At 43.0% G+C, this 10,922-nt stretch overlaps 4 protein-coding genes across 4 annotated transcripts; 2 read left to right on the forward strand and 2 right to left on the reverse strand.

Moving 5' to 3' along the window:
• Nucleotides 1–26: 26 nt before the first annotated feature.
• NEMIN01_2376 (uncharacterized protein) lies at nt 27–3,326 on the forward strand (the record flags this gene model as incomplete). Its single annotated transcript, XM_051478318.1, has 1 exon — nt 27–3,326. The coding sequence occupies one exon, from the start codon at nt 27–29 to the stop codon at nt 3,324–3,326; it is 3,300 nt and encodes a 1,099-aa protein (XP_051334278.1).
• Nucleotides 3,327–3,959: 633 nt separating this feature from the next.
• On the reverse strand, nt 3,960–5,468 carry NEMIN01_2377 (uncharacterized protein; the record flags this gene model as incomplete). The annotated part of the gene is made up of 1 exon (XM_051478319.1): nt 3,960–5,468. The coding sequence occupies one exon, from the start codon at nt 5,466–5,468 to the stop codon at nt 3,960–3,962; it is 1,509 nt and encodes a 502-aa protein (XP_051334279.1).
• A 476-nt stretch (nt 5,469–5,944) lies between these two features.
• NEMIN01_2378 (uncharacterized protein) lies at nt 5,945–8,776 on the forward strand (the record flags this gene model as incomplete). The annotated part of the gene is made up of 1 exon (XM_051478320.1): nt 5,945–8,776. One exon carries the CDS (start codon nt 5,945–5,947, stop codon nt 8,774–8,776), a length of 2,832 nt encoding a protein of 943 aa, XP_051334280.1.
• A 514-nt stretch (nt 8,777–9,290) lies between these two features.
• Nucleotides 9,291–10,775, reverse strand: NEMIN01_2379 (uncharacterized protein; the record flags this gene model as incomplete). Its single annotated transcript, XM_051478321.1, has 1 exon — nt 9,291–10,775. The coding sequence occupies one exon, from the start codon at nt 10,773–10,775 to the stop codon at nt 9,291–9,293; it is 1,485 nt and encodes a 494-aa protein (XP_051334281.1).
• Nucleotides 10,776–10,922: the final 147 nt, after the last annotated feature.

The following is a 10,922-nucleotide window of genomic DNA, read 5'->3' on the forward strand; positions in this document are numbered from 1 at the left end:
ATAAATAAAAAAATGATATTTTTAGCATGAAAAATCAGGAACTAAAGAAAATACTAGATGCAGTAGGCATAGTGCTTACCTTCTTCGCTACAAAGTGCAGAGGCAGCGGGAACCCCCTTAGTGATGAGATATACACCGGTGTATATCCGTACGTAGGAGAACAGGCTGCAGAAGATGCGGCAGCAGGTTTTTATGCTTCATCTTTCATAGCCCCTCCTAATAGTTTTTTCTTAAGCGGACATAGCGCGAGCGTTGCTGCAGTAGATAATATGGCAGACCAGTATGCCTGCGCTGAGCCGTATATGGCCGAAAATAGTGTGCATCTGCATCCTTTTGGCCTGGCGCAGAATATGCCTGGCACGTCAAGGGGCCAAGATATACACAGCACTGATAGCTTACATCTTTCTTCTTTTTTCCAAGACTCTACAGATGGTTTGCTATATAATGGATACGGTGAACAGAGTTTTAACACAGATAATGCTGTAGAATATCATTCCGTTCAGATATATCCCTTTATAGCAGAATCCAGTGCTTTTGCACATCCCTTGGATCCAATGCATGGCGTGCCTAGTACATCAGGGCAGTCGGGTATAGTAGACAGTGTGGGCTTCTCTTCTATTGATCCATACACATATGGCTCGGCTCAGAATGGGTGCATGCCCTTTGAACAGCTGCCGAGAACAGAAAAGCAGAGCGAAGAGGGCAGAGAGCAGCAGCAGTCTACAGCACAGCCCTATGCAAGCATAAACGCCTTTAATGAAGCAGAAAGTACTGCCGATCTTTCTAGAGGAGGTAGAGCGGTAGGTGAAAAGAGCTCAGATTTTGATGGTTTTGAGGTAGATGTGGACAGCTTCTTCTGCGATAAAAAACTAGAGGTTTCCGAGAATATAAGCGACATGATAAACGAATACCTTGTAGCACCGCTACAGCACATAGTGCAACCTTGTGTGGATGAGAACGCATCTAGCAAGGAATATAGTGGCTCTGTGTCAGCTGTGGGAGAGAAGAGAAAAGCAAGCGAAGAGGACGGCTTGGAGGCATGTCCTATACGCCGAGTAGCACAGAAGGACAAAAAAAAGAAGAAAGAAGGAAAAAGAATAGATAACCTGAACGTAAAACTGTGGAACGATACAAGGCTAACCAATACAAGAAAAGCGAGCTATAAAACATTCCACAAAACGATGTACAGACACGAAAACAGCAGATTCGATGCGTATATGACCGCAGAAATAACATCCAGGGTGTATCAAGAAAAGCTCAGAAAGGACATTCAGGAGTTCTCTGCAATGATTGTACCAGAGATAGACAAGAGTGCGTTTTTTTACTTCATTGCAAGCAGAACTACGAATATAGCCACAAAGTACAAGGATTTGCTGGGGCTGCTGGAGCTTTTTAAAAGCGAGGGGGGCAGTGCATATAAGAAAATGCTGATGGCTTTTGATGGATACTATCCTGGAGTGGTTGAGGATCTGGTAGAGTACACAAGAAAGCATAGGCCGTTGAGGACTAGTGTAAGGCTCCCTCCGACTGTGTGGAATGAAACCTTGGGGGATGCATATGTCCGAAAAGGCCTCGAGCTGAACTACTCTATAATCCTGTACCAGAACAGACTCAGCCCGACAGAGGGGAGGCTCTCTCCGTTGGTCTATGCTATGCGCATGATTCTAGCACTGCCTGAGGTGCACCAGGACTTTTCCACCATCAGCGAAAAGCTTGTAAAAGACACCAACATCTCACAGGATCCATCCATAAATGCAGAGTCTCAGAAGGTCCTATTGGCCATATGCACACTGGCAAAGGAGGCAGAAGAAAATAATAAAAAAACAGAAAACGCATACGAAAATATACAAAGCGCTCTGGAGAGCATGTACAGGAAAAATACACAGAGCGAGCCAACTGTGTCTGAGCTGTACAGGGGCGTGTACATAATCCTTGCAGAGTTCTACGAGAAGGCAAAAGTCTTTGACGAGAAACAGTATATTTTGCTGGGCAAGTGCGCTATAAAGCACCAGAAGTATATTAGATGCGAGACAATCCTAGGGCCAGTATCGGACAGCTCTTTTAAAGACGTCTGCAGGCATGCATACTTGTTTGAGATGAACAAGTGGGATATTTCGCCTGATGTAAAACTGCACTATCACATTTACTATGTGGACAACACAGCACATCGCTCCAGAATGCTGTGCATGCCCGTACATGTAGACGAGAGCGGAACAGAGCACTATCTGCACACAATTGACGAGATGATAAGCCATATAAAAGTGCTGTATGGGGTAAATGGGCATTTGGATGGTGTACATCCTTTCAAAGTGAAAAAAGGCACCAGAAAGTGGACGTACATTAACGAAGCGGAGAGAGGCAAAACAGTGAAAGATCTGGCAGGGTACGAGGTGGTCTTCTATCGCATTGAGGAGCGCGCAGAAATGGCAAGGTGCACTTTTGCAGAGTTTTGGCCGCTGTGTCCTCAAGAAGAGGATGCTATTTCCATACCGCTGTTCCTTACTCCTCTGATGCGCTCTGCTGTGGAGCTGGGGCCTTTTAGCAAGAAAAGAGAGCACGCAGAGATAGAATCGATGGAGTTCGTAGATAGAGTGCCTGACGTGTACATATACAGCCAGAAGTATACTGGCGATGAATACTCAGACACATACGCGTACTACAGCAATCTGCATATCCTCTTAAACACGGAAAAGCAGCGGACTTTTGACTGCTATGCCATGGACTACCAGATTGTTTCGCAGGCAGACAACCCCACCAAAGCTGTGTGGTACGTGAATGTGACGGACGGTGCAAATGCGTATACACACTGTCTGCTAGATGGCGCTTTCAAGGAAAAAGCAGACTCAAAAGAGCTCAGTGGTTTTATTGATGTGCTAGAGTCAAGGAAGTACAACAAAGACAGCAAGCTGCATGGCATATGGCTGAAAAATAGAGATATAGCAGACAGCGCGCCAGAAGGCCAGACAGAAAGAGTGTATGCTTGGGTGGTGAACATCGATGAGAATAAGCAAGAGACTAAAAAGTATCTAGACGCAATTAAGATGAAGGCAGAAAATACAAAAGAAAAAGAAACAGACTTAGAAGCAGTAGAAAAAGACGGTAAAAAGGTGAAGATGGCCGTTAAAAAAAGCATAAATGATACCGCAAAAGGGAAAGGAAAGAGCAAACAAAAAGCCTTTGACAAAGAGCTTTTTGAAGCAGTAATATCTGAAAGACCTAACGAGCAGACAGAGCTCATCGTGTTTCGCAATGTGAACGAGAGCAAGTCCAATCTGGGCGCGCACAACGAGATTCTTGATGTTTTGATCTCGACCTATAATAAGTAAGAGGGGTTGGAGAATAAATAGAGTTTGGCTAAGCTACAGTGTGTTATTGCTTCCTTCTGCTAGTAATTTTAACGGTAGCAAGCGAATGGATAGAACAGCCAGTGGAGTAGCAGCTTTCTAGTTTCATTTAGGCCTCTCTTCGTATGTCAAGGAATAGACACTTGTTGACTTGTTAAAATGTCTTCGCTTGTGCAGGCATGTACAAACTATTTGGTGTGTAGGTGTGCCATAGAGGATATGTTTAGAACAAAATGAAATGAAATAAAAAAATAAAATAAATATTAAGTGTATGTGAATAGGTAGAGCTTTACTTTTATTTTTATTTGCACCGCCAGTAACTAAAATAGTGAAAGGAAAACAAAGATGCCCTTAAATAAATATGGTGACAGAGTTGCCGTAAGCACAGGCAGAATGGACAGACATCTGTGCAAGAGCATGCCTCAAAAACATCCAAAAACAAGTACCAATATAGCAATTGCTATATTTAAACTTGAGCGCACTTTATTTGGATAATAACTGGCTGTAAAAAGACTCTCAAGATGGCACAGCTCCTTAGTGTTTCTTAGCATGCTGTATTGCATGCTAGGATGCTTTTGCATGGGCAATAGCTGATTTGGTATGAGCAGGTTTTATTTATTTTTTGAATCTAATCCACAGCAATATCGATGCTACTATTATGTAAATAGTGAAAGATATGATGAAGATTCTAAATATCTGTGCTCGCGTGTGTTTTGTTGCGAAGGCGTACCGCACTGCTTTTATCTCTATATCGTGTGCTCTTCCAAACTCTTCTATCTTATTGAACACGTGTATTTTCTGGCTTGGATCCATTGTGGGTAAAAAGCGCAGGGTGCGCAGAAGAACGCGAATGTTATTGGACTGCATGTTTTCTTTTTTGCTCGCGCATTTCAGCAAATATATTTCATTTTGCATCTTGTTGATAGCGCATCTTTTGTTTTCTGTCTCTTTGCTCTTTTCTTCTTGTGTTTGGCTGTAGCTCTCAGAGTGAAGGCGGGGCTTGTCTATTGGGTCTTGCAAATCTGCTCTCACTGCTTTGTACTGTGCCTTTTCTTCACGTAAAGCCTGAGTCTTTGTTTCTATCTCTTTGTGCAATTTGCCTCTTTTCGTCTGTATCAGCTTTTCTAATTTTGTGCTGGCCACATACTTTGCATAAAAATCACTCAAGCTTAATTTTATCCTTAGCGTTTTTGATCCATCTACTCCCTCCAAGAGATTTGTGCTATTTTGCATGTATTCCAGTGTTTTGGCCATGCAGTTCTGCAGCCTTTTCTCGTATTTGATGTTTTCTAGATTATTCTTGATAGAGATGATTATTTTCAGGTCCTCAGGGCTAAATACCTCGCTGATTTGTTCAGCTATCTGTGGGGTGCTGCTAGGAGCTCTCCCCATTGCTTTGATCTTCCTGGCCAAGTCTTCAAGAGCATAGTATTTCTTAAAAAGAAGCCTCAGCCCGTAGTCTACTAGTGGCACGCCAGTGTCTTTATTTAGAGTGTATAAATCGCTGAGAGTGTAGCATTCCTCTATGTGCATGATCTTTTTTAGTTTATGCGTGCCTATCGAGTACATTAAGCAAGCAGTATACAAAAGGCTCTCTCTGTCCAGACTCTCTGAGGTAAGCTGGAGGATGCCCTCTAGGCCGGAAAAGCCTGCAGCATCAATTTCTAGGGTGCATATTCTAGCGCTTAGGTCAGCGCTGCTATCGTCTGGGTCTATGCTATCCAGCTTTTCATTTCTGCCAACCCGTCTGCGAATTCCATGCTCTGGGCTGTATATAAACGTGTTTGGTGCTATGACTTCGTTGATTAGAAGAATGGTCTTGCTTTTAATAGACCCGCTGTCTCTCCTATTCAATGCGCAGTGCAAACTACGCACAATGCCTGCTACATTTCTGTTGTACAAAAAGTACTCGTACATCCTATTCTTGATTATCTTTAAGATAGTTCTCCTTTCTTTATCGCTATACTGGCTGCTCTCTATTTCTAGACTCTTGCTGAGTATATGCTCTAGTATGGCCATGTGAACTATCGGAGTATTTGCTCTGGTGTCTAAACTAGAGTTTGTGATAGAATGGCATGCTTGCACTATTTTGCTTGCATCTATCTTGAATTTGACTTCTTTCATGTGATTGCTACAAAACTTTTAATTACAAAAGTATAAATGCATGAGTGCTGTGCGATGGTTGGTGCTCCTATCGCAGCTTATTGGCACAGTTTATGAGAGTGTCCAATTGTCTTATCAAACACTTATTATTAGCTGTTGTATTTACCGTGCGTTAATCTAGACATCTATTGGTTGCGCCTGTCCAGTGATTAAGTAAATACACGCAAGCGCATACTAATAGCACTCAATGCAGACTTTTCAAAGAGTCTCCCGCTCAGTGAAATGCCAAGCATTTTTTGCTGTTTCGCATAAGACAGCTCAGTGGACACTATTCATTTCGTTATTGTACGATGTAAACTCAGTGCATATTTTTGTACGATATAAACTCAGTGTTGTGATGTATGGCGAATGCAAGAGCAGCGTAGCAATAATGCACATGCTAAAAAAGCTCTTGCTTGGCTAGACCCTATAAGTAGCAAAAATAATTTTTTAGGTAAATGAAAAACAGGAAACTGACGAAAATGTTGGCAGGTGCAGGCCTTGCTCTTTTCCTTGCACAGTGCAGGGGAAGCAGTGCAGCTTACAATTGGCAAGACAGTAGTGTAATTGGTCTTTCTAGAAGCGAAAGCGACGAAAGCAGTGACATAGAGTACCTAGGTCACGTCTATACTGTGCCAAGCACCTCAGGTAATAGCTCAGCCCATAATGAAAGCTGTGCTGGCACAACAAGAAGAGCGGTGCAGAAGCCTGATGAATCTGGGCAGTGCAAAGAGAGACCGAGTGTGATCAAGCACACCTCTGAATACTCCATGAAGGCTGATAGGCTGTCTATAGGAGAAAAAAGAAAAGAGCGTGAAATAAACAGTCCAGTAAGCCCGCCCTCTCACGAAGTTATGCCAGCGAATAAAAGACAAAAGACAGATGATGCGCCAAAAGAAGATGATATCGAACAGCTAAGCGAGGATGCCATTGAGACTTTGTCAGAGAATGAAGAGCAGCAGCCTGTTCAGAGATACCAAACAACGCAGCGCGTAGTGGAAAGAAGAAGCGGGAAAAACATAGACCGTCTTAACATCAATCTATGGAATGACATGGAACTAAGGCTGGGGAACAGAAGGAGAAAGTGCCACAAAGAGAACCACAAGACAGTCTATACACGCGACAACCTCAACGGATACAAGAAATGGAGAATACAAACAAGATCATACAAGACAAGCCTTGGAAAGAGCATTGAGGACTTTGTCACAAAAATTGTGCCTCTGATAAAACTTAACCCGATGTGGTACTTCATTGCAAGCAAATCAACGTATATAAACACTAAGTACAGGGATCTACTGGGGGTGCAGGAGCTTCTCAAGAACGAGGAGAGCCCTCACACAAAAATGGTAAAGAGCATTGAGGGGTACCGCCCGAACATAATTGACGACATGATAGCGTACATAGAAAAGTACCAGCCGCTGAGAGTGAAGAAAGACGAGTACAGAAACACGTGGGAGGAGACACTGGGAGATTTCTACATACGAAAATACTATGCGCTAAACTACTCTATGCTGGAGGGTTTGAATGTCGTCAACCAGCTTGAAAAGAAGTACCATCCACTCGTGCATGCAGTGCACATGATTCTAGCGCTGCCTGAAGTGCACCAGGACTTTTCCAACATCAGTGAAAGCCTTATAAAAGAAACGGACCTTTCCGACAAGCCAAGTGTAAACAAAAGCTATCAAGAGGTGCTGCTGAGAATGCAAAGGGTATTACATCTCCGCACGGAGGAAAAAACAGATCACAGGCTGTATGTATCAATTTATAGCTATCTTGAAAGGCCGTGCGGCGGAGAGAGGTCCCTGGATGGCCTGGTGGCTGTTGACTTGTACAGATACCTGTATGCAGTTCTTGCAAAGTTCTACGAGAAAGCAGAGGTGATTAGTGCAGAAAAAGAGTACGTTCTCTCAGGGAAGTGCGTGATAAAAAACCAGAAGTACATAAAGTTTGAGAAAGTGGTGAGCATAGCCCAGGATAGGCCAGATACAAAGCCTCCAGTGCCTACATATTCATTAGAGATGAATAGGTGGAGCATTTCGCCTTTTGTGCACGCGCACTACCACGTGTACTATGTGGACAATGCGACACACCAGATCAGGACACTGTGCATGCCCATGTACGTAGACAAGCACGGGAAAGAGCACTATGTGCACACAATTGACGAGGTGGTAAAGTACATAAAGGTGCTGTACGGTGCAAATGAAGAGTCGAACCACACACACGCATTTAAAGTAAGAAAGGACACGAAAGAATGGTCATACGTCAAGAAAAAAGACAGAAAAAAGACAATAAAAGACTTAGCAGGCCATGAGGTGGTGTTCTATCGCATTGCGGAGGACCTGGCAAAGACAAGGTTTACATTCGCAGAGTTTAAGCCTCTGTACCCGCATGGGCAGGACAGGATCTGCATACCGCTCTTCCTCACGCCCATGATGCAGTCTGCGGCGGAGCTTGGGCCCTTCAAAAAGAAGGGAGAGCATACGGAGACAGACTCAATGAGGTTTGAGAACAGAGTGACTGACAAGTACAAGTACAACGGCAACTATCGGGGAAGCGAGTTCTCCGATTTGCACATGTACTACAGCAACTTTTACATAGTGCCGGACAAAGAGAGGAAAAAGAGCGCAGACTGCTACGTCATGGACTGCAGAACTGCTGCGAGAGAGGACGGCACAGTTAAAGCCGTGTGGTATGTGCGAATGCCTGTGGGCGTGGACGAGTACATGCACTGTGTGCTGGACAGCGCTTTCAAAGAAAAAGAAAACGCAGAAAAGTTCAATAGTTTCGTTGAGGCACTGGAGTCAAGGGAGCACAAAAAAGACAGCGAGCTGCAGGGCATTTGGCTGCGGAATGAAAATGCAGCAGGCAGCGGCCATGACAGCCAGGCGAGAAAAATGCACATCTGGCAGATCGGGCTTGGAAGGAGCAGATGGAATCCTTTGAAGTATAAGGTAAAAATTGAGGCAAACATAAGAAAGTCTGAGGAAATGCTTGAAAAAGCCGAGAAAGCGATAGTAGATTTAAAAACGCTAGATAAATGCAGCGAGAGGCCAAAAATGCGAAGCGAGCTGAAAACAGAGTATATCACGCAGTGCAGAGCAAAAAGAAACCTAGAGCTCTTGCACAGAGAGATGTGTGAGGCAGTATCTGAAAGGCCAGAGCAGCAGACAGACTTCATAGTGTTCCGCAATGTGAACGAGAGCAAGTCGAATCTAGGCACACACAACGAGGTTCTTGACGTGTTAATCTCGCTGTACAACCGAAAAGTGCTACCTCAGAGAAATAAATAGAGCCTGGTTGGAGCAATGCGACGATGTTTTTTACTTTTATGGATCATGCAGAGAGACTATAAATATTTAGAATAGTTAGTATATCAACGGCTTGATGTTGCAGCACGCGTAAATATGCTAGTTGACAGTCGTTCTACTGTATTGATTATTTTTATTTGAAATGAAATAAAATGGAAAAATAAAATAAAATAAATACTAGGCGTATAGTAGCTAGTAGGTAGAAATTTACTTTTATTTTACTTTTAGTTTTACTTTTGTTAGCAGTTGCTTTTAAAAGAAAAAGTGTAGGCATAGGTGGATAAAGATAGTAAGATGTTGTAGCAAAGGCTAGGAAGGCAGGCCTTTTAGAGAATAGCCCGAGAATAGCAGCAGTATTTAACATAATAACCCGAGAAAAAGCAGAAGTATACTCATAAGATTAGGCGCAGTTTATTTTGTATGTATCTTAAGACCTCGCACTTTAGCCTTCAGCTGTAGTTTATGGTTCATCTTGTAGTGTTTTATGGTTCAACAGCTAGTTAGAGCTGTTAGACTTTATTCCGCTCATTAGATTAGAGCCTACTGTTGACAGCAGCATAAGCATGCCGCAGAACAGTATGAATACTATAACTAGGTTTGTGCGCGTGAGTTTTATTGAGAGGAGTTTTTTCACTCTTGCCACTTCTATGCCCTGCGTTTTTCCAAACGCCTCCATCTTTCTGAGTATGCCTTCTTGCTGCACAGGGCTTATGCCAGATAGGTAGTTTGAAATATTGCGAATGTTATTGATCTGCAAGTACTCTTTTCTTCTGTTATACAGCAGTGTGCATATTTCCGTTTCCAGGCTGTCGATAACAGAGTCTAGCTTTTTGATCACCTCTTCTCTGTTTTCTCCTTTTTCTGTCCGGCTGTGTTCTTTTTTCATATTTTCCAAGGCGTGCAGAGTCTGGATCTTCCTGTCCACTTTTATTTTTCTTTCATGCACCTTCTCCTCTAAGCCTTCTCTCCCAGTTATGTAGTCTCTAACAAAATCGCTTAAGTCAGCAGTTATTGTCAGCTTCTTTTTCTTGTCCAAGAGGTCAGTGCTATGTGCCATGTATTCCATCGCGCTGAGCATCCCGTTGGATACTGCCTTTTCATGGATTATTTTTTGCAGATGCTTGCCAATGGAAAAAACTATTTTCAAGTCCTCCTCGAAGGGAAACAGCTCGTTAATCTGTCCGGATATCTCCTCTGAATCGCTGTTGTCATTATTCAGCTCTCTTATTTTTATTTTCTCAAGTATGTCTTTGATCTCGTAATATTTTTCGTGGATAAGGGTGAGGCCGTAGTCCACCAAAGGCATGCTGCTGTTTTCGTACGGGGTGGCGTACAGCTCATCCAGCGGGTGGCATGTTTCTTCTGGCAGATATTTTCCAAACTTGCCTATATCCATGCCTCTTATATCCAGCGTTTTAGCAATGTACTCAAAAAAGTCTCTATTCAGGATCTCCGACTTGTAGCAGAGAAAGCCCTCCATCTTCGAAATCTTTGCAGTGTCAATCTCCAGTGTGTATGTCCTAGAGCGCAAATCAAGACTGTTATCAGGGCGCAATATACCCTCTGCAGGCTCGTTCTTGCCACTTGGCATATATATCCCGTTTCCAGGGCTGTATATAAGAGAGTTTGAGCTTATAATGTCGCCAATCAAGGCGGCAAGCCGAACTTCAATTAGCACATCTTTTTTAGCCCTCAGTGCAGCGTATAGCATCTCCATAACCGCATGCCCGTATAGGTTGTATGTAAAGTATTGAAAGAGCCTCTTCTTAAATATGTACAAAATATTCTCTTTTTCTTCGTTGCTGTCAGGGCCTCCCTCTATTTCCAAGTTGTCTTTAAACATGCGGTCTAGTATGACCACATGGCTTTTTGGCGTGTCAAACTTAAGAAGCGCCTCAGACTCTTCAGCGCTGATGTCTTTGCAGGCTTCTAGCATTCCCTCCACGTTTATTTTCAGTTTCACTTCTTTCATATGACCCATATAAAAATTTTAATTGCAAAAATATTTTAGTACTTAGGTTCACACAGAAGGTTTTGCTACTGTTATAGCCTGCTGAGATAGCTTTGCAAGAGTAGGCAAATGCTTATTTACTGAAAAATGCTATTAATGGAAGCTTTGAGATGGCAT

The sequence above is a fragment of the Nematocida minor genome (genome assembly GCF_024244105.1).
Source record: "Nematocida minor strain JUm1510 chromosome Unknown 7790, whole genome shotgun sequence".
In the NCBI taxonomy this organism is placed as follows: domain Eukaryota; kingdom Fungi; phylum Microsporidia; genus Nematocida; species Nematocida minor.